General features: G+C 39.0%; 2 protein-coding genes across 2 annotated transcripts in view; one reads left to right on the top strand and one right to left on the bottom strand.

The window, feature by feature from the left end:
- The window catches only part of LOC107559923 (beta-galactoside alpha-2,6-sialyltransferase 2-like), a 20796-nt gene extending 13352 nt beyond the window's left edge, over positions 1 to 7444 (top strand). Inside the window, exon 6 of the mRNA XM_016243951.1 lies at positions 5995 to 7444. Within this exon, the coding sequence (XP_016099437.1) occupies positions 5995 to 6242 (248 nt within the window). The 3' untranslated portion in view covers positions 6243 to 7444. The remainder of the gene's footprint in view (positions 1 to 5994) is intronic.
- On the bottom strand, positions 1535 to 24230 carry LOC107559924 (opsin-3-like). The gene is made up of 4 exons (XM_016243953.1): positions 23273 to 24230; positions 8393 to 8718; positions 7478 to 7711; positions 1535 to 2451 (listed from the first exon to the last, which is right to left on the bottom strand). The coding sequence occupies exons 1-4, from the start codon at positions 23640 to 23642 to the stop codon at positions 2266 to 2268; spliced, it is 1116 nt and encodes a 371-aa protein (XP_016099439.1). The 5' UTR covers positions 23643 to 24230; the 3' UTR covers positions 1535 to 2265.

Here is a 24230-nt window from a genome sequence, read left to right as displayed (position 1 = left end):
CAAAAAATAAACTCAACAAAAGATTGTTTCTTACATGGTTTTTTTCATCATGATAATCTTCACAAATAAACACAACTACAGTATTATTAATTTTGAAGCCTAAACGCAATTGCCAGAAGTAAAAAGTTAAACGTAGAAAAAGAACAAACTACATCACAGTTGAATGATTTCAACGTCACCACCAGTAAGCTTCGAACAATTCCTTCAGTCTTCATGTAGTAAAAAATTATGTTTGCAAGTGAGTCATTATAAACACGATGAGGCTGTTAAAGCAGGCTAGTGAGTAGATGAGATTAACTCTTTGGTGTGATAGGGTTTAATGTCCCTGACAACCTCTGTAGTCCCTTTTATTCACTTCTTAGCAACCACCTTTTTCAAAAAAGAGCTGATGTACAAACTGATGTATCGTACATCCTTCCTAGTTCAGTCCATCTAAAGGCTTCTATGCTAGACTGATCCTTATCATTAAATACTGATTAAATACTATTAAAAATAAATTTGGAAAATTGTTTTATATTAAAAATCTTTATCATTATATGATGTTATGGGTGATCATAGGAGGACACAAAGGATACACTTGATTTATCCTTCGAAACACGCTGCATCATGGGCATGAAACAAAAGCTGCCTTCCAAGGATCCTTCAAATTGAGATGGCCTTCAAAGGCGCTTGAAGATGTGGCAGCCAAAATATGCAGCTTTACTAGGACTTAGCCTTCTGATTGAGACGCCTCCAATGAGCATTTGTTTTGGTGAATTCAATACAGTGACAGTACATCGCCACCTACTGGACTGGAGTGTGACATTCTGGATGGTGCACAGGAAAACAATGGTGTCTGCCATGATATTACTGTACAGTTGCTTAAAGGCACAATATGTAATTTTCGCCGCTGGAGGGCACGTATTTAAAATAAACAAATAGACAAAGGCGTAGTTTGATGACGCCGTGACTTGAGTGTGGAATCATGGGAGTTGTCGTCTTCATCCCCACAGCCGATGCAATCCGACGGGACTCGGGCAGAAATCATGTTCATGGATGAGCTAATGATTTATTAACATAGTAGAATGAAGCAGGGTAAGGCTGAAAGCCGTCGAAGCGAAACGAGGCCGCTGAACGAGCGTGACACACGGCTCAAAAGCAGCAGAGCTTTTATTATGCCATAGTCAACCGCTTCCGCTCCTTCCAGTCGTGCATATGTGGGAAAAAAGCAGCGCTGTTTTATCATACTAGATACATTTGAAAGTTCTGTTATAATGCTACTCTGTGCGGCCGTCACCGGTCTATTAAAACACACAACATATCAAAGCGTCTTTGCTGTTTCCATGTTTTCTACAAAACAAAACCGGAAATCGAGGGGTTATGACGTCATTGGCATGCGACACAATGACACTATGGACACGGTCCGTGTCACTAGTTAAAATTGCTTATTTCTCTGGATTTAAACATTCTTCGAAACATTTGGGATAATGTAAGTACACAAGTCAGCAAAATATATAACACTGTTCTAGTGGTTTTTGGATATTTTAATAAACAAATCTTACATATTGTGCCTTTAAGTGTTTTACACCAAAACTTGGAAATTATTTATACTATTTAATACTGCCATTGTACTGAATTCACCCAACCAGATAGGACACTTAAATTAGTTAAGAGTTTGGAATGACATGAGGGTGAGTAATTGACAGAATTTCCAAGTTTGGAAATACTGTCTTAGATCACTGGACTCATTTGAAGCAATGATGTGACTAATATTCCAAATGTCACCATGCTTGATCTCCAGCAGATAATGGTGAGATTAGGGGAAGGGTAGAAAAAGAGTACAAAGCAGTCATGTGTTGGGGATTTTACCCGATTTCCAGCTTCCTTTAAATTCACAGATTTATTCAACCTCTTATTCAGACCTGGCCTTAAATGGGTTGGGAACATTCAGACAACATGGGGGTAAGCACATTCAGAAGTACTGCACCAGCACATGATCTAAACATCCATTTGGACAAATCACCAGTGGCTGTTTGCACTTTTCTCGCTCTTTGTAACATCACAAGTCACACAAATACAAATACTTGGTGTGTGTTAGGTCAGACAACAGTTTGTCATCACAAAGACGACTATAGAGATCACTTCGCTATAGTTCTGTTTTTCAGCTTTTGATTGGTAGGCACTCGACAACACTACACAGATGATTTCTGTCTTGGCATCATTTGGGACAATATGTAGGTTTAGAATGGGGTTGGAACATCAAGGTGTGATTTTGTGTGGATTGGTCTAGCTTGAGACAGGGGTGCTGCACTCATTTTGGAGACCAATGGATGGAGGTGCATTGCCAGCCACTGTGTTGCTATAAGCCCTTCGGTTGAGCTGGATGCCTGTAGTTCTTGAAGGCATAGAGGACTGTCCATTCTCTAGAGAGCTGCGTTTGCAATGAAACAGGATGAGGAAACACCTGTAAAACTGGTCAAAACACAATAAATTAGCACTCGTACACAAAAGATACAAAGCCATTTAATTTTTGTACATTTGTGTGAAAGATTGCCTAGCTTATTTTGAATCGCAAAACCTCAGTGCATTTTGTATTCTTCTTTTGGAGTTATTATTTTTCTTTTTTTATGGCCAATTGAAGTGGCAGTATCTCAATGGCATGTAAGATAAATATAGTAAAAATCTAGTTTAAACACATGTGCCAAGTTTTTAGCAATGTACTTTTCATATTCATTTTAGTTTCATATGGTTTTTAAAAACTTCATTTTAAAAAGAAATGTTTTAATTTAATTACTCATAAAATGTGGTGTAACCATCAATTAATTTATTTACACTTAATAAATGTAAGTGTACACATCTTTATTATTTTCATAAAATAATTTTAAATATAGTTTACATGGATTATTAATTTATTAATTTATATTTTGGATTATTAATTCTTATATTCTTATAATTCTTATAATTATAATTAATTAATAACATAAATATTAATTCGTTTTTTTGGAGTCACACCACGATTCCTGATTTTACAACCTGAACTAACCTTCTTTCATCATAAAAGGTCAAATTATCTGAAAATTTAAGAGACTTATTTACCTTGACCAGCAGTCTTGAGGGTCTGCATGTGTCTTCTCTATGATATAATTTCCTATTTAATTTTATTTTAATTTTCTGTGTTGGTTGTAGCAAATTTTAATTATGCCAAACTGGTTAAAGATTAACTTAAAAATGAATTCTAATCCAGAAAGGAGAAACATTCAAGTTATTATATTTATGAAGTGCATTTCTTTTTATGTATTTTTTGAATAATTAATACATACACTCTAAAAAATGCTGGGTTATTTCAACCCAACTTTGGGTCAAATTTGGACTAACCCAACTTTTGGGTTAAAAATGTAATGTAAAAATTTAACCCAACAGTTGGGTTAGTCCATATTTGACCCAAAGTTGGGTTGAAACAACCCAGCATTTTTTAGAGTGTTGGACAAAAATTGGAGTCATGTCATTGACCCAGCAATTACCAACTGGAATGTTTTGATTGACTTGTTTCTTCATTCTGATGAGATGTCAGATGCTAGGTCACTTGTCAAGAAGTGAGGTGCAGAAATAGCTGTTTACATTCAAACCTATGTGTGTGTCATGTGGTCATCTCTTCACAGCTTCTGTAGTATGCCTAAGGATGCCAATTAAATTCAATCCAGTCCACACAAAAGTCGTGGCACGTCCTGAACTACAGTGAACAACATGTGATGCACACCCTGCTGGTTCTCAAATGATAGCTGCTGGGGTGATGTTAGTCAATACACTTGGATCACTTTGTTGCCTTGACAACCTATAGATGTGGACACTGAACAAACAAACTGTCTTAGGTGATTGGCTATCCCAGGGGTATGAGACTCGATGTCTGATTGGCTTTGTCTTGGCCCATCCAGGCCTCTGATTGGCCTTCACATTGGCGTGCGACTATACTGCCGAGTATTTGATGCATGTGTCCCCTGCATGTGTGCGTGTATGCATTGAGACGATTCTGTGTCTGATCTTGGCAGGGTGCTGTCAGGCTGTGTGTGTTGCTAGCCTGTGGGCAGATGATAGAGTCTTGATGTAAAACAAAAATACAACAATTCAGAGAGGTGGCCAACAATAGACCACAGCACACACAGCTGACAGAATGTGTGCTGTGTACTAATGTCTTATCAGATTCAAACAAGATCTTGAGTTTGTTTCATTTACTCACCATCATGTCATTCCAGATCTGTATGTGAATGTACTGGTTCATTTTTTCATTTTTTTTTCACTGACTTACAATGAATGGTTTTTCAAGCCTTATAAATGTATATGTTATGTATGTATACACTACCAGATAAAAGTTTGCCATTATTCATATTTGTATTTCTATTATGCCTACCAAGGCTGCATTTATTTGATTAAAAATACAGTAAAATTATAATATTGTGAAATGTTATTACAATTTAAAATAACCTTTTCTATTTAAATATATTTGTAATTTGTCAAATGTAATTTATTCCTGTGATGGAAGTCTTCAGTGTCACATAAGCAGTCAAATTTACTGATTTGGTGCTCAGTTATTATCAGTTATCATTGGTGCCCTAGTTTTAATAATGGTTCTTTGTATTATCAATTTTGAAAATAGCCTTTGCTGCTTAATATTAATAAATGCGATACATTTTCCCTGGATCCTTTGATAAATAGAAAAGTTCAGAAAACAGCATTTATTTGAAATAGAAATAATTTGTAACATTGCAAAAGTCTTTACTGATACTTTTGATCAATTTAATGTGTCCATGCTGACTAAAAGTATTTTCCCCTTACCCAAAACCTTTAAACGGTAGTTGTATGTCAAGTTTCCACAAAAATATTAAACAGCAAAAACTGTTTCAACCATTAAATAAGAAATGTTTCTTAAGCACATATTAGAATGATTTCTAAAGCATCACGGTAGAATGAAGACTGGAATAAAGGCTGATGAAAATTCAATTTTGCAGCACACAAATAAATTACATTTTAAAATTATAGTCAAATTGAAAACAGTTATTTAAAATTGTATTGATATTTCACATTATTACTGTTTTTACTGTATTTTTAGTAGTGCTGTCAAACGATTAATCGCGATTAATCGCATACAAAATTAAATTTTATTTGCATAATATGTGTCATATTTGAGTATATTTATTATGTATATATAAATACACACACATACAGTATATATTTTGAAAATATTTACATGTATTTACATGTTTATGTTTATATTAATAACATTAAAATGTAATATATAAGCATAACATGTTTATATATTTATTAATTATATTATGTTTATATTCATAAAATTAACATTTAATATATAAACATAACATATTTTTCTGAAATATATACATGCATGTCTGTATATTTAAATAGACATAATAAATCTAAACAGCATACATACATATATTATGTAAATAAAAACTTTCATTTTGGATGCGATTAATCGTTTGACAGCACTAATTTTTTGCAAATAAATACAGCCTTGGTGAGTATAAGATATTTTTTTCAAAAACAATATCATAATTATTCCAAACTTTTGACTGATAGTGTACAGTGCAATAGATTGTGTGAGGAACAAACTGAAATGTAAATTGTTATTAGCTGATAATCTGATGAGATGCTAACAGCTTCTTGTGAGCAATTAAGTTTTTTAATCAAGTGTTTTCTCACTTGATGAATTCATGAATGAATCATTCAGACTGGGTTCACTGAAAAGTTCCAACTCAAAAGAACGATTCATTCACAAATCGGGCTACTTGTCTCATAACCTCTCATAAAATCTATGGCAGACAATAACAGTTTTGATAAATATTTCAATAGCGACTTTGGATCGGTTCCTCACACAAGACCATTGATTGACTTCAAAACACTTGTAATAGAGGCTGATCTCATGTGGGCTGCTCAGTACAGTCATTATTAATGAATATATCATCTATATCTGTGTGTGTGTGTGTGTGTGTGTTTATTTGACAGGTATAGTCATGATGATGAACTTTTGTGAGGAGGTCGATGTGTACGAGTACATTCCTTCTATGAGACAAAGTAATCTGTGCCATTACCATGAGAAGTATTACGACGCGGCCTGCACATTTGGGGCATACCACCCTCTGCTTTACGAGAAACTGCTTATCAAGCGAATGAGCACAGCTTCTGAGAAGGACCTCAAGAAAAAGGGAAAGGTCACACTGCCAGGATTCAGTAAGATCAACTGTCCACTGTGATTTACAGACTCAAACGTACAGCAGCGTAAAAAGATGTACGGGTCTTCAAGACTGTATGAACCCTTAACAGACTCTTATCATCTAATAGAGGTTTTACCCATAGTTCTTGTAACAAACTGAGACCAGACATTGCAATGAGGAGGGTAATTAACCACATCAAGTCTGATCATCTTAGGATGGTCCTTATGCTGAAAGACATTAGGCTACAGCAATGGTGACAGAAATGTCATTATGACCTTAAAATGACCTCAATTCAGAGATTACAGATGCTGTACATACAAAACATGATGTGATGCAGGACAAAAGGAGAGTTTCAAAGTAAACTCTTGATATACTTGGAAGAGCTATACTGAAATTAACAAATATCAGATTGTAAATATAAAGATCCACTTACACCATTTCCTGAGAGGAATCAAATTCTAGTTTGTGTTCTAAGTATAACACAGAAAAAACATAGGAAGAGAGGGTTGAATAACAAGTTTTTCATTTCCAAAATGTTGGAATTTTGTAGTCACTGTCATTTAAAGCTGCTCACATTTTAGGACAATTACCTTTTTAAAAAATGTTTAAATGTGGTAAGCTACAGTATGAAATGAGTTGAGATGGAAAGAGATTTCTCTTTTCTGTCTATCTGTGCCGATGTGGTCATTTTAAATAAATCTTTTGCAGTTTTCATTGGTTAGATGAAAATTCAAAGCTGTTAATATACCATAGAGTCAAGATCATTAGATTTTAACTGTAGAGAAATGATCAGTGTAAATTTTAAAGGTTTTTTATAAATGATTTATTTCATAATATGAATGTGAACTACTACTGACAAACCTCTGAGATAAGACAGTGTCTAACTTAGAACAGTTTAACACTGACCTATGGGCATATAATTTCTATTAACCTTTTTATATTTTTTGTGCTTTAGTAAAATGTTTAGTAAATGTATTTCAAAAACTTGTATTATATTTTGACACAAAATGGTGTCTCAAGGTGTACCAATACTTAACTGCTGTTATTGTTTAAAGAACTCACATTTTGAATGGAGTTTAGTATTTTTGATCTTTTCTTACAATCAGTTTTGTACTTGACATTGTTCTTTCTATAGGCTGGTAATTTGTTTCATCATAGTGGATGTTGGGTTAAGACAATGAAATCAAAAGAAATGTATTTGTGGAAGAAATGTGAACTTTTATGCACCCATGGTGGTTCAGTTAGTGCTCATTAAAAAGTTTGAAAAGTCTAACCTGTTTGTTCATTAGGATGTAAATCACAGGGTTGATGACTGTGCTGCTTTTGGCAAGGAGGGACGGCACCACGCTCGCAATGGGGGTGATGATTCCCGGACGTCCAAACGTGGCCATCATTGCAACAACCCCATAAGGCATCCAGCACAAAAGGTAACACACCACTGTAGTGATGACCATAAATAAAATGTGGTACTCTCTCCGCCGTGCTGCTGTCTTTCTAATACGCCCTACCTGAAGAGAAAAACATGTACATTAATTTGTATTTTTTGTTTGCACCAGCAGATGATTCAGAACTGGTCTTCAGTATACACAAATCCCTCATGAAAGGATTTATGATTCTCTATAGAAAGAACCTACCATCTGGTTTATAGGAACCACTGACTCATCAGGTTCAGGAATATAATTTATTGATATTTATAAAGATGTCCTAAAATCATGTGTGAAGTGATAAACTGCATTCCAAATATAATGCACCGCTTTTAACAAATTTCATATAGTGTCGTCTTTATTATGTATTATGTATGTTGAATCTAAAAACAGAATTGACTATTTAAATGTTCAGAAACTGCTATTTTTCATGAGGTCACATCCTTTTTTGTGACCTATTTCAAACAAGTGCATAATAGCGCTGACTTATCTAATTTTTCTGCATAGTATAGAGTGTGGATTCCAGATATCACCGGCTTAAACATCATTTGAGGCGGTTTAAACTTTATCTGGAGTCTGAGATATTGACCTAGTTTGAGCTTGAGTCAGAGAGTCATTGTTTAGTTCCAGAGAGGATTGGAAACGGCACTGCAGGCAGTGGTTTTGAGTTGTGAAATCGGACTTGTTTAAACTCATTTCCCTGTTATACACACATAATTAAAGTGTAACATTTACTTTGAATTGAGATGTTGTGACTCAATATACCTGTTTGACAGCACAGAGGAGTCTGCTGTAACAGTACACCATGACCAGCACTGGGATTCCCAAACAGAAAATGAACAGACAGATTATATAGGAATGTGACTGCGGGGTGTTGGCCGTCCATGTAACCGAACAGCTGGTTCCTGCCCCTTCCAGTCCATAGCTACTCCAGCCCAGCAAGGGGAGAACCGTCCAGAACAGTGAGTACAGCCAGGAGCCCCCGACAGCCAACAAGGGTTTGCTGTAGTCTGGGGCCCTCTTGTTGTAAACAGTTAAAGTGTTGTAACGATCATACGAAAGGATTGCCAGAGATATCAATGATACAATCCCTGTTTAAAAAAAAAAAAGAGAAGAAATTAGTGTATTTTCACGCTTGCCATTAAACTACAGAGCCACTTGTATCAACAACATTGTCACAATTATGTAAATGAACAGGAAAAAATGCAAATGAACCGGGGAGATTTCCATAATAATTCTAGGGTAAAGTGTCCAGAGAAAATGTATTGGTCTTAATTTAGCTCTTTGGTAATTTTAACATAGATGTCAACAGATTTTGCATACACAAAGCCAGCTACACTAAATGGGAGGTTATTCAAACAAAGGAATTATTATTTAGCACTTATTTTTCATTGTGTTATAAAAAATACTGTGATATATGATTATATGCAAGCAATAACAATTATTATTATAATAACATTTATTCATTCAGATATTTTCAAACATTTCAATGCTAAAGACCCCCAAATACAATGACACGCTATTGAGTGACTACAATATAAAGGCACCTATTAATTTTAATTCAGTGTTCACAATAAATGTTATTCCAAAACAATTTTTTAAGTTTTAGAGAAAATATTCAAAAATTTAAAAAAAAATCCCCTACAAATTACAGTGATGAGGAGAAACTTCCTAGAAAGATACAAAAAAAGACTAGATTTCTAAATTTTACAGTGCAAGAAAGGAAAGATGAATGTTTATAAGTAATATTTTTTATAAACATGTATGGCCTTTTTTCCTTAATGCTTGTCTTTATTTCTTAATGTTAAAAAACTAGAAAGTCAAATGAAACTGGGATGTCGATATAATAAATGCTACATTTATTTATATATTCATGCATTCATTCCTGGACCCTAAAGTGAAAACTCAATCCACATCAATTAACTCTTGTCTTGACCTTTGAAAGGATAATAATACATGTTAGTAAACCAGCACAAATCTGACAATACAAGTGATTTAGTTTAAATTTCTGTCAAAATTTATTTCCATACATTCATTGCCTGACAAAAACATAAATTGTCAATTTGAGGGAATAATTACAGGGAATAAAAATACAATCTGCCTTACTATTCACATTGATTAGTGAATAGTTAGTAAATAGAAACACAAGTACTTAATGTCAAAGCAATGTTATGATTTTCAAAACAAAACTTATAAATGACTCCCAGGTGCATAGCTATTTCAAGAAACACAGCATGAAGTGGGAGACCTACCACAACCACTTTTTTGATATTACATATTAATGAAAATGCCTTTAAGCGAGACTCATTCTCTGATGTTGTTCAAAGGGCAAATGTGGGAATTTTAAGACTGATCGATGAAACATCTATTTTAAACATTTGCATGCAAATAAGTTCATTCATATCACGCCAAAACAGATTTGTCTCCAACATTCAGATATGAAAATTCATTATGGACATTAAGTCAACAGATATTCACCAGAATATAAAGGGCATATAGACTGTTGCTTTTTTCTCTCCCCTTAAGTATGCAAAGGCCTGTGTTAATAGAGATCTTTGTAAATCTGCTAATCTTTGAGTCTGTTGACGGAATCTTAGGCTGTCGCATTTCTCACTGTGTATGCAAGAAACGGCATACAAGAGTAGAGCCGAACATATTTGCACTGCAATAACACACAGCAGGGGATTACAGGGTAATTTTCATATCTTGAGTGTGTTGTTTAGTAGAGTCAGACACTTCAGCTTACCTTCTGCTTGGCGTAGTTGTTATGGCCAACCAATGAGACACTTTTAATAAAAGTTGTCTGTCTATGCAGTAGAAACATTTAAAAAAAAATTTGCTGTGGCAAAAAAGTTAAGAAAACTTGAACACTCATAATGCATTGGGCTCAATTAGAATATGGGTGAGCAGGGACACAGAAGTACGGTAAAGCCCAAAAATCTATCAAAAGACTGCCAAATGACACACACTGCGATTTTGCTGGAAAATGAACAGGGATATCTTGGTGCAGGTAACATGGAAAAGTAATACACATTGTTAACTTGCTTTCAGCATACCTTTTAAATACTTGCAGTATTCTTGATACTTATTGTGGGGAAGTACTATTCCAGGTAATGAATTTCTATGTATTTTTTTGTGTGCTATTGCTTTTTACTACAGTTCAATAAACAAGGTATCTATTTACTCTGTCAATAAAAATAGTTCCAAACCAAGTCAAAGCAGAATCAACCATTGCGTGTCTCCAGGCGACACAGTTGTTTTTAATTAATTAATGAATCAGTGTTTTTTGAGGGGTTAGTGAATGATTCAATGACTTGCTGATAAAGACTTAACACTTGTTGTCAACTACTGGTGTAATTTAGTCACCCACCACTAATATACAGATTGACAACTTACTGTATGGAACATCTAAACTTTAAAAAGCAGAATGATACAAACAGTGAAAAGTCCTAGTCCTACTGAACTAAATATCAACACTTTTGGAGTACTGCTCAGCCAATCAGATTAGGAAGGAAATTAATGTTGTATATAACATTATGTTACAAATGTTTGTAAACTCCAGGGTAAAGCCTCCCAGAGAAATACATGAGAAAATTTATAATATGTGTTTATTTTCTTAATGTTTATATTCTCACTACTATTATTGGCCTTTCTTTAGCCCTTTGGGATTTTCAACATACTTACATACAGCACACACAAAGCCAGCTACAAGGGGATGATAGCATCAGATTCAACAGATACACTATGATGTGTGTATGGAACAGCTACTTCAGCATTTGTATATCAGTTGTAGGGGTTATAAACTAAGAAGCTGTTGAAGCTCTGCAAAATAAGTGGGATTGGATAACATTGTACAGAGGACCTCATCTGACCACCAATATGTCCCCTTAAAAAAGGTGCTTAATAGTGAATAAAGGCTTATCTTGTCTACCTGTTCGTGTAATTTTAAATAATATCTCCTTCACGAGGAACAAGATTTAGTTAACTAAAAAGAGGCTCTAAAATGTCTTTTTGATTAGGTCATGCTCATTACAGCAGCACCTTGGGGGCTTTTTTATTTTCAGTCTAAAAAATGTTGTTGATGTTAGTCTGATTTAGATAACTGCTAAAACCATAGGCATATTTCTGAAACAATGGAAAATATAAAAGATCTCTAGCTAAAAATGCACAAACATCTTGATTTACTATCCAATTAGTTTTGGTTTTGCCGTAGAGAGCAATGTCTATCTGAAATCTTATAAAGTAATTCCACAGCGATGACTCAGAATTGTACATTTTACAGAACTGAGATGAAGATTAAACATTTTTTTCATCACTCCAAGCCATGCATGTGTTTGGCGTAGACCACCTCAACCAGGCTTATTTTTTCATTAACACTTTCTGAGATTAATTGAACTTGGAGAAACATCTAACATGAGACATACAAAGCACTTGGGGTGCTCAGATGAGTCTTCAGCTGCTATAGGCATCCACTTCAAAATTCGACATTCTACATTCAAAGATACTCTTCTGCACAGTAGTGTGTGGCTATTTCAGTTACTGTTGCTTTCCTGTCAGAATTCTCATCTAATCCCTCTTATTAACAAGGCATTTTTGCCACAGAGATGCTGATACCACAGCTTTTGTTTCCACACAAGTTATATTAACCCCTCATAATGGATGTTCATATTATTTTGTCCAACCCCTGTATGTATTTTATATAAATATACATGATGTTTTATATACAATTACAGTGGGCCCCAAAAGTATTTGGACTCTTAAGTCAAACTCTGTACAAATTGACATATTATTAGTGCATAGTAGATGTACTTTAAATATATACTGTATATGTAGTGTGAAATGTTTTGTTTGAAAAGCTTTCTTGTGCTATGTTTCTGAATTCTGTCAAGTGAAGAGAACTCCTGCAGATATACTCTCTGCTAAGTGTGTAGGGAGCAGTGAACACAGGAACCCTGTTAAGCAGAATGCAGCCTATGTGACTAAAGCAGCACATGAAATGCATGTTCTAATGATCCGTTAATGTAAAATCAATCTCATAAATCTCACAAAATTGAATGGAATTTATATTTGATCTGCCAGGCTCCAATACTCAATACTAGTTACCCGTGCAAGAGCGAGCACTATGCTATTAGTCTTTTGAGGAACATTAGAAATTATGGAATAAAATATATTTGGGTATCTTAGGATATATTGTTCTCCATGGCCTGTTGTTTCATAAATCTGCTTTATTAAACTGAAACACCAAAGCATTTGTAGTGTAACTCAATATCTTGGCATAATTTAAGATCTTACATATCGTAATAACAATATCTTATGGATTAAAGATAATTTTCAGCTAAAGAATATAGATACAGTAATTAAAGCTAGAGTTATGTTATTATTGCTGGAATTAGTTTCTGTCAGCAGGGACCTTGCCAGAGAAGTGTTTGATATATAAATACAGATTGATATATTTTGAATATCCTACCAGTTATTTTAAGTATACAAAACAGTCTGTTATGCTGCAAATTGATATTTGTTATATCATTTTAGTTTGTTATCACAATCAAAAATACACTGGTTTGTAGAACATAGTGTTTTTCCATTTCTTTTTGCTATTCACCAATAGTAATTAATCAGAAAGAGTGAATCACAGAAAATATCTTCCTTCTGTGCTGAGAAATATGATGGACTGGACAGAGTTTGACACATTTCTCATTCTTAATGAGAGAAGGATGAAGTAATTACAGTGTTTTGCAAATCAAAATTGATACTCTGACACATTACAGTTACTACTTGGAAAGATTGATCATCAATGGAAACCAGGTGGGTGTCAGGATAATTATCATTATTATGGTTCTGGAGAGGAAATATTCTCTCAGCATCAATCATCTGATGATCATTTCTAATTAAAAGGTGGATTCACATATTCTCTGCAAGTTCTTTTGTCACGAGGGCCGATCCTGAGCTTGTTCTTGGCCTCAGATCTGAAGTTCCTCAGCCCCGGCTTTACGTGGGAAGAGGTAAGTTATGCAATCAATTCCCTAATGTTCCCAAATCACTCCGCAGGCCTCTCTTCTAACAGGACAGCATGTTCTTATCTTCAAAGCTGTTTAATCATGTTTATCTGTGCTTAAGAGGATACTCTGCTCATAAGGATTTAGACCTAACATGCTTGAGTGAAGACAAGAAATAAACTCAATTTGAGATTAGCATGGATACACTGTATGCAGCTCTCCAACCTGGTCTCACACACATGAAAATGAGCATTATATCACAATATAAGAGCGTATGACAACTGCTAGATTTTCTAATTAATGTTCTTAATGAGGATATAATGCAAGAATTAAACAGTCAAGCTTTTTTACACATTTTGACTATATACTTAATATCCTAGTCATCTTTGCTGCTCTATAAAGAAATGTGTCCCTAATACTGTTTTTCATGACCTTCATGACATAGGACAGGCCTTAAAAATGCAACATGGGGCAAATTTATTACTTGAAACCGTCTCAGGTTACAGCCTATGATGTCATTACACTATGTGTTCTCCTGGCGCCCTTTTATACTGTGATCGCGCCAGGAGAATACGTCATCCGCTTCTTCATCTGAAGCTTGCGTCCGAAGCATGGCAAGGGAACTAGAGGATTCAGTGTCTTGTTCCCTTCGCAGGGAGCCATGGTTACATACATAACCTGAGACATTCCCTTCCAAGGGAACTTCGAACTGCATCCTCTAGGGGTCACTATGTGGAACGGTATACCCATGCCGCCATGCTGAGGGGAGTGCATGCCAGAAACCACGGCGAGCACTAAGTACCAACTCTACCATAGCTATGGGCGTTGCCCCTAGGACGCCTTGATGGCTGTCAGGGACATTATCCCCTGCGGCCAAGGCCCTGAGCTGCATACCCTAAACAACTTACCTGATAAGGGCTGGGCTAGGAAGCCTGAGCCTAGGTCAGAGCTCAAAGGCTTGGAATCAGAAAAAAGAGATTCCTTTGAGGGATACGGCCAGGTGCCTAAAAACCGGATCCTGGCCTGTCACCCAAGGGGCTACTGCCAGCTCTGAATGAGCTTGCTCAAAGAACTGACTCGACAGATCGTTGGTAGCAACACCCTGCTCAGAAATGTATCAACAGGGATACATAGGTTGAGTGGAGCCCAAGGTGAAAACCGGGGCCTAACCCACTTAGAGAAAAGAAATTAGGCTGACAGCGTGTAACCCTTACCACACAGTATTTTAGAAAGTGTGCAGAATGCCTAGCATGCACACTTACCACAATGTGGATTTTAGAAAGTGCACAGAAGCTCAGTGTGTGCACTTACCATAGCATGGATTTAGAAACACCGTTACTAAGGGGTAACAAAAATGGTCACTTAGACAGGCCTAGGAACCCTACGTGACTGTGGCACACTCAGGGAGTGGCAATTAATTCAGCGGGAGGCCGCGTGCTCAAAGCGCATGTGAATTGAAAAGGCGTATCTCATAGAAAAACCCCCCATGTGAGGGGAATATCGCCAACTCAACCATAGCAGTCACAGAACAGACTCCGGGCATCTACTCATGCATAACTAGAAGGGGCGTAACACCCAGCTCTCAGACCGAGAGGGGGACACCAGTGCCCGACTGGGAAGCAGTGTGCTCGTAAACAACCCTCCAGGGTGAGGGGAGCACTGTTGAGCACACCAAGAGAGCAGCCTAAGAGGAAGGCAGAGTCCAGATGTGCTACCCAGCGAAGCCCACAGAGTGAAGGATTCGACTCTCAAATGAGAGGGACTCAGATGCTCAGAAGTGAGCAGTGTGCTTGCAAGGGACCTCCCATGGTGAGGGGAGCACAGCTAGCTCACTCAACAAGCAACCCTCCAGGGAGGCAGAAGATGGCCCAGCAACCTGGCATGACTGCTAATCGGCGCTCAAAGGAGCAGAGGCCCAACTCCAAAAATAGGAGGGGGGCTCAGATGCTCATTCTGGGAGCAGCGTGCTCATAGGTGACCCTCTAGGTGAGAGGAGCACTGCTAAGCTCGACCAACAAAGAGAGCAGCCTAACAGGGAGGCAGAGAGAGGCCTAACAACCTGAGGCTGCTGCTCAGTGGAGCTCCAAAGCGTTGGACCTGATGAGAGGAGGCCTCAGATGCTCAATTGGGAGCGGCATACTCAAAGGTAACCCTGGGGTGAGGGGAGCACTGCTAGGCTCGACCAAATATGGGCAACTAATCAGGGATGCAGCAAGCGGCCAAACTACCTGATGTCGCTGTCACAGAGCTCAAAGCGCGGAGGGCTCGACCCTTAGCTAAGGGAGAGGAACCCAGTTCGACCGAAGTGATAAATAGCCCAGGTACAAAGTACCTTGCTCTCAAGTAGAGAGAAGGACTCACATAATCTGCCCAGGACCGGCAAGCTCATAAAAGACCCTCTCGCAGTGAGGGGAGCACGGCCATGTCTGGGGAGCAGATTGACCGCAAATGGTACATCAGAAATGGAATCAAGCTTAAAAGAGGATCGCACATTTTAACAGGGAACAACAGGGTCCCAGCATAGAGGCAACTGACCAAGGAGGCGACAGGACGGGCCTAACAACTCAGTATTGTTGCATATAGAGTTCTCGGAAGCAGCGCTCTCTTCTCTCAAGCTGATTCGGGCCCTCAAAGCACAAACTGGGAGCGATAGGCTCATAGCTAGCCCTCGCAGTGAGGGGAGCATTTCTCAGCTCGACCAAAAGGCAGCGCTAGATTAGAAGGGCAGTCTAGCAGGGCCCAATAAGAGACAATCAACTGATGCAGTCTTATGCTCTCTATCTCGATGCATGGGCCCCGTTTAACCAGACCCGAAGAGAACCTGAGAAACAACGGGACCCATTAACCCATTCATGCATGAAGAGCTACTGCTCCTCAGAGCCGAAGCACTCAGGAAGGTTTTCCGCAGAAACACATCTCACTCATACCTCAGGGAATGCAGTGTACTCAAGCCCACTCCGCAGAGGGGTGATTCACCGGTTCAACCATAAGGGCAGTGTGACAGTCTATCGAACTGCAGAGTGGAACTAAGGAGTGTTAGGCCACTCAAGGCCTCAGCGAGAGGAGCTCTAGCTCAGAGAACATGCATGATGGTTGAGAGGATGACTCAAATCTCAGGAGACCCATTGGGGCGAGACATGAGTAGCGTGTCCTTGCCGGGGCTGCTTCTCGAAGCAAACACTCAGCCAGGACATCAGGGAGCACATCATAAAGCATTATACCCCTCAAAAAATGCTCAACCCGAATGAAGGACCCGCAGGTCCTGAGGTTACAACGTTATACTGTGGACCTGATCAGCTAAAAAGGCTCTCGCAGAGGCCCAGCGACTTGGCTGCGTGATCCAATAAGCATGAAGCCGAAGATGCAGGGCTATCATCCAGCCTGGATCTAGTACCGACGGGTGAGCTACCATCACCACAATCGGTCAACAGTGAGAGGTTCTGACTTTAGCAGGGGAGGTGCTCGCCAGAGGTCCTAACCCTAAAACAAAGTCAGAAAAACAGGAACAGGTTCAAGTAGCGCTGCGGAGGAACTAGTTAGTGAATTCACATAAACTAGCAATAGATGGATGAAATGGATCGTACTCACCAACCACGGCTCCCGCGCATGTCTCAAGCTCACGGGTATCATCTGAAAGGGAAGCCCGAAGAGCACTTGGGTCCGGACCATCAGTAGGTAGTTCTATGGGACATAGAGAGTGGAACTAAGGAGTGTTAGGCCACTCAAGGCCTCAGCGAGAGGAGCTCTAGCTCAGAGAACATGCATGATGGTTGAGAGGATGACTCAAATCTCAGGAGACCCATTGGGGCGAGACATGAGTAGCGTGTCCTTGCCGGGGCTGCTTCTCGAAGCAAACACTCAGCCAGGACATCAGGGAGCACATCATAAAGCATTATACCCCTCAAAAAATGCTCAACCCGAATGAAGGACCCGCAGGTCCTGAGGTTACAACGTTATACTGTGGACCTGATCAGCTAAAAAGGCTCTCGCAGAGGCCCAGCGACTTGGCTGCGTGATCCAATAAGCATGAAGCCGAAGATGCAGGGCTATCATCCAGCCTGGATCTAGTACCGACGGGTGAGCTACCATCACCACAATCGGTCAACAGTGAGAGGTTCTGACTTTAGCAGGGGAGGTGCTCGCCAGAGGTCCTAACCCTAAAACAAAGTCAGAAAAACAGGAACAGGTTCAAGTAGCGCTGCGGAGGAACTAGTTAGTGAATTCACATAAACTAGCAATAGATGGATGAAATGGATCGTACTCACCAACCACGGCTCCCGCGCATGTCTCAAGCTCACGGGTATCATCTGAAAGGGAAGCCCGAAGAGCACTTGGGTCCGGACCATCAGTAGGTAGTTCTATGGGACATAGAAACTAACCAAAACATCATAGGTCCAGCATGAGAGACTGTAATGCAAGTGCAGCAGGCTCCGACCTAACCTCGGTCAGGTGGAGGGGATGGTGGCTTCAGGGGAATTAAGGGGAGGAAGATGAGAGCAGATGTAAAAACTCTCGGAAGGAAGTGAGAAGATGTTCAGGTTTTACTCTGGTCTGGACGAGAACGCTGAGAACGCCTCGTCTGGATCACCTCCCTCAAATCTTGCCTGTTACCCTTTGACTCACGCCTCCTTTGAGCCCTACCCGAAGGCGGGGGAGGGGCGTGAGTCGCGACACTAGTCTTCTGTGCCCGCCTCTGACTCTTAGATCGAGATGGGCCAGGACCCCGCTGTTGTTCGGGCTCAGACCTGGACCTTCGTGGAATGAAGGATTTAAACCGTCTCGATGGAAGTGCCAAAAAGCTCAGAAGGGGAAACTGGCGCATCAAGGAGAAAGCTCTTCTCTTTCGTCCCGATATCCGCCAGGTTCACCCACAGATGCCTCTCCGTAACCACCATGGCCGCCATGGATCTGCCAATGGCAGTAGCGGTCTGCTTAGTAGCACGGAGAGTGGGATCTGTAGTGCGACGCAACTCAGCCATCTCATCCGGGGATAATCCCTGGCCTTTATCCAGGTCTTTCAACAGGTCAGCCTGATAAGCCTGTAGCACCGCCATGGTGTGCAACGAAGCTGCAGCCTGACCTGCTGCTGCGTACGCCCTGCCATTCAAACGAGATATATCCTAAAGGGGTTTGGATGACAGGGAGGGAGACTTAGGAAACTATGTCTCACCCATAAAGAGATATCTGGCTAGCGTCTCTTCAATAGGGGGCATTTTCTCATAACGGTTCTCACGCATCCCCTCAATATTGGCATAACTAGTATGCTGAAACCTATGGATGCGGGATGAAAACAGAGTTTTCCAAGCCTTCTTGAGCTCCACATGGAGACCCGCTGTTGTTCGGGCTCAGACCTGGACCTTCGTGGAATGAAGGATTTAAAGGCAGCTGAGCGCGGTCAGGGGATAAACCCTGGCCTTTATCCAGGTCTTTCAACAGGTCAGCCTGATAAGCCTGTAGCACCGCCATGGTGTGCAACGAAGCTGCAGCCTGACCTGCTGCTGCGTACGCCCTGCCATTCAAACGAGATATATCCTAAAGGGGTTTGGATGACAGGGAGGGAGACTTAGGAAACTATGTCTCACCCATAAAGAGATATCTGGCTAGCGTCTCTTCAATAGGGGGCATTTTCTCATAACGGTTCTCACGCATCCCCTCAATATTGGCATAACTAGTATGCTGAAACCTATGGATGCGGGATGAAAACTGATTTTTCAAAGCCTTCTTGATCTCCACATGGAGATCAGGAAGAAATGGAAGGCTCACTTGAGCTGGAGGGTTATGATCAAAATGACAATGCTCATCGAGACGGCGTCGAGGCGCCACTTTCTTAACCCGCTTCCACGGCAAGTCAAGCCTCACCGTGGCGCGTTCCATAACCTCAAGTAACTCAGCGTACGCAGGGCAGGAGGAATGAGAGGACTCGGTCTCAACCTCTTCGTCCTCACCTGACATCTCCTGCTCTTCCTGGCTTGAAGCCAGCAGAGCACTAGCCGCTGGATCAGACGATGTAAGAGAAATAGCATCGTCATCCAGCAACTCACTCTCGTCTACAACTGACGAGCGCGAAAGGGAAAGACCCTTTCTCAACTGATCAGCCAGGTCCACTTGCGATCCCCACAAGCTCATTTTCCTCCGTGCCTCAGCAGCGGCAGGTCGTGAACCGCGGGGAGCTGATGGCTGTCCCTCTTTCCTCGAAAAGAGGGATAAACCAGAGCGGAGATTTTTCATTGAAAAAAGATCACAATACACACAGATTGCCCCCTCGAGTATATCGCGTGCGTGCTCTTCACCCAAACAAAAGACGCAAAGATCATGTGTATCATCAGGTGTCAAATAACGAAGACACAGATCCACACACTTCTTAAACGCCTTACTAGTGCTCGCCATTGTTTAAAGAGGAAAGATACGTTCTTACCGGAATGCACGCTTCAAACAAAACAGTCGTGAAGACGAAGAAGAGAATGACGTGTTCTCCCGGCGCCCTTTTATACTGTGATCGTGCCGGGTAATGATGTCATAGGTAATGATGTCATACTCCTGAGGAATCAGCTACAGAATCGTGTCACCACCAGTGCAGAGCTTGCTCAGGAATGGCAGCATGTTAGTGTGAGAGCATCTGCACGCACAGTGAGGCCAAGACTTTTGGACAACGGCCTGGTGTCAAGAAGGGCAGCAAAGAAGCCACTTCTCTCCAAGAAAAATGTCAAGGACAGACTGAAATTCTGCAGGAAGTATAAGGATTGGACAGCAGAAGACTGGTGCAAAGTTTTTTCTCTGATGAAGCTTCCTTCTAACTGTTTAGGACATCTGGAAAATTGATTGTTCAGTGAAGAAAAGGTGAAAGCTATCAGGAGTCCTGTGTTGTGCCAAAAGTGAAGCATCCTGAGACCATCCACGTGTAAGGTTGCTTTTTCAACCAAGGGAGTGGGCTCTCTTATAATTCTGCCCAAAAACACTGCCATGAATAAAGAATGGTATCAAAACGTCCTGCAAGCGCGACTTCTTCCAATGATCCATGAGCAATTTGGTGATGATCCATGCATTTTCCAGCATGATGGAGCACCATGTCACAAAGTAAGAGTGATAAAGAAGTGGCTCGAAGATCATTACATTTAAATTTTGGATCCATGGCCAGGCAACTCCCTGGATCTCAATACCATAGAGAACCTGTGGTCAGTCCTCAAAAGGCGAGTGAAGCCCACAAATTGTGATCAACTCTGAGAACTAATAAGGCACGAATGGATCGCCATCAGTCAGGATTTGGCCCAGAATCTAATATCCAGCATGCCAGAGCGAATTGCAGAGGTTATGAAGAACAAGGGTCAACACTGTAAATATTGACTCATTATATATATTTTTTGCCAATAAAAGCCTTTAAAACTTCTGACGTGGAAAAATATTGTACAAATACTGAAGCAGCAAACTTTGCAAAACACAAAATGTGTCACAGCCAAAACTTTTGCCCATGACTGTATTAGTTACTGCATGATTTAAATGGCCAAATTAATCCATCTGAAACTTTAAAATACTTTTCAGCAATTACAGAATGATTTACAGAGGGGGGTTCAAAAGTGACTTTCGTCAAATAATTTTCAAAGTCCAATGAGGTTACATATAAATCTGCAGTTAGTGTGTGGGAGAAAGAAAGAGAGTTACCACAACCATATTTTACCAAATTTTTATGGTAACACTTTAGTTTAGTGGCCAATGCTCACTATTAACTAGTTGCTTATTGGCATGCATATTTTATGAGCACTTCTAAACCACATAGCACATATTCTGCATGACCTATATATATATATATATATATATATATATATATATAATACATATAGTATATATTAATTACAAATCACTAGTGCCTAACCCAAGGCTTGTCGGCAACACTCTTATTGGCAAAATCAAGAACTTAAACTGTTTTTGTATTTTTCTGTGTAGTAATGGTCAGCTGAAGTTATATTTAGCATTACTTCATTACCTTTACCCTCACTGATTGATTGATTGATTGATTGGTTGGTTGATTAAATTTTTTTTCTTTGTAATAAACACAAATTTTGTGGTAATCAGAAGCAATAAACCAAATGTGAATGCAAAAATTATAATAATAATCTTCCATAAGTCTTTTTGAGCTATTTGAGTCTATTTTGTGTCAATCAAAATTAAAAAAAGAAAAAGAAATTAGGCTAATATCATAATCTGTGATCTTGATTCAAAAAGTAGCATCAAGTGACTGTCACCATGGATGTGTCACTGAATCAGTCATTCATCCAGTTTGTTCAAAAACTCACAGCTGTCTTTGAGTGAGTAATTGGATTATTAATTTAACCAATTCGCTTAAACTATTATATATACACACACTACCAGTCAAAAGTTTTCAATTGTAAGATTTTTAATGTTTTTAAAGAATTCTCTTCTGCTCACCAAGCCTGTATTTATTTGATACAAAATACAGCAAAAGCAGTATATTGTGAAACATATTTTTATATTTAAAATAAATGATTAGTATTTGAATAAATAATACATTTAATTTATTCCTGTGTTTAAAGCTAAATTTTTAGCATCATTACTCCAGTCTTCATTGTCACATGATCCTTCTGAAATTATTGCTGTTCAAGAAACTTTTTTATATTATTATTATTATCAATATTTAAAACAGTTGAGTAAATTTTTTTCAGGATTCTCTAAATAGAAAGATCCAAAGATCAGCATTTATCTAAAATAAAAAGCTTTTGTAACATTAAACACTATATCATTCAAAAGCTTTTTTTTTTTTTTTAGAGGGGGGGTTATAGAAATTAGTAATTTTATTTAGCAAGGATGCTTTAAATTGATCAAAAGTGATGATGATAAAGACATTTATGATGTTAAAAAAGATTTCTATTTCAGATAAATGCTGTTCTTCTGAACTTTCTATTCATAGAAGAAACCTGAAAAAAATCTACTTAGCTGTTTTCAACATAATAGTAATATTAACTATTTTTGAGCAGCAAATAAGAATAGCCTATTAGAATGACTTCTGAAGGGTCATGTGACTGGAAGAATGATGCTAAACATGCAGCTTTGAAATCACAGGAATAAATTACATTTTAAAATATATTCAAATAGAAAACAGTTATTCTAAATAGTATAAAATATTTAAAATTTGTACTGTTTTTGCTGTACTTTGGATCAAATAAATGCTGGCTTCTTGATGACCTCTTAAAAACATTTAAAAATTCTTACTGTTCAAAAACTTTTGACTGTGTGTGTGCGTTACAAATTTTAAATCAATTTTTTCCTATGGCATTTCCACTACTTACATATTTTATTTTTCACATTTAGTTTATTGCATTTTAAATAGACTGAGGCAAATAACTTTTTATTATGTGTAGCTTTTCTAGAGCACTGACTGACAAACTTTTTTCAGAATCGTGAGAAAATGGTGATCTCAATACTAAGCAACACAATGATAATAGCTAATAATAAATCTTATTTTAAACAGAATCATGCGGATCACGTAGGCCTACTGTCTGTAACCTGTTTTTGCTCATTATAGATAGATAGATAGATAGATAGATAGGTAAATAGATATATAGATTCCCAATGGCTGTACCTACGCGCATCTTGCATTCTTTGTTGGTTTATTTTTTTTATTCAAGTTCTTACTCACCAAAACATGAGTTGACGAAGCCGTACCACATGCACCCATGTTTCCCCACCAGCCACCTGCCGCGGATACTGGCCGCGAAGCTGAGCGTGGTTCCGAACAGACAGACGAGCATGTCACTCACACTGATGTTGAGCAGAAGCATGTTTACAGGAGTCCGCAGGGTCTTGAATTTACAAAACAGAACCAGCACGATGAAATTGTTCAGGATCCCGAATACCAGAATAGATCCCAAAATAACGGCGACCACACTGTGTCCCGTCCGTGACAGTTTCTCAGCCGGAGTGTCGCTCCAGTCGTTATCTAGCGCCGGTAGCAAGTCCTCATCCGTGCCGTTTGAAGTGTAACTGAAATTAGCTTCTTCAGAAAACATCTTCGCTTAGCACTGTTCAACTGATGTTACTTTTATCGCACGCTCCGAAATTCTTTCGGAGATTCCCCACACCTGAGCGTGGACCATGCCATTCACGAGAAGTTCCGTGAAGAGTTGCACTTCATGCTTCTAATGTTGTGGTCAAATCTTCACAAGTGTCTTCACAGCGCGAGAATAAAGTTTCAGGGCTCAGCAGCCCAAATAAAAAGCCTCCCAGTCCATCACAAACAAATCTGTAGTTAAGCTTCATTTGCTGGTCATTTCAGAGGATACCGCTATCGCAACGCAAATTCAAGCCTGTCACTAATGTCAATGCTAAATTTAAAGCAAGTCAACAGGGACATGAAACACTTTTGCAGACTGTTAAACTGTAGCCTACATTACAGCTACATACAGTCAAAATATCACCGACAGAAGTCGAATAAAGGAAGTTAATCTTATCTTGACATGATGCTGAGTAGCTAAATAAGAGATATGCTCATAAAACGTAACGGTAACCTAGACCAAGAGGCGTCCTATTTGAGACAAATTCAGCTTTTCCTGCTGCTGATGCGTTCATCGGCGAGCCTCGCACATCTCGAGTTTGCC

This window comes from Sinocyclocheilus grahami, unplaced genomic scaffold (assembly GCF_001515645.1).
Source record: "Sinocyclocheilus grahami isolate Dianchi unplaced genomic scaffold, SAMN03320097.WGS_v1.1 scaffold705.1, whole genome shotgun sequence".
In the NCBI taxonomy this organism is placed as follows: Eukaryota; Metazoa; Chordata; class Actinopteri; order Cypriniformes; family Cyprinidae; genus Sinocyclocheilus; species Sinocyclocheilus grahami.
Note: the sequence above shows the minus strand (reverse complement) of the source record. Positions and strands in the feature narration are given on the sequence as shown.

Excerpts from the sequence above, each read along its gene's own strand:
- LOC107559924 (XM_016243953.1), bottom strand. The coding sequence starts at position 23,642 with ATGTTTTCTGAAGAAGCTAATTTCAGTTACACTTCAAACGGCACGGAT. Across the intron at positions 7,712-8,392 it reads TCCTCTGTGCTGTCAAACAG|GTAGGGCGTATTAGAAAGAC; the intron begins GTATATTGAGTC and ends TTTTCTCTTCAG. Across the intron at positions 2,452-7,477 it reads ACATCCTAATGAACAAACAG|TTTTACAGGTGTTTCCTCAT; the intron begins GTTAGACTTTTC and ends TGTTTTGACCAG.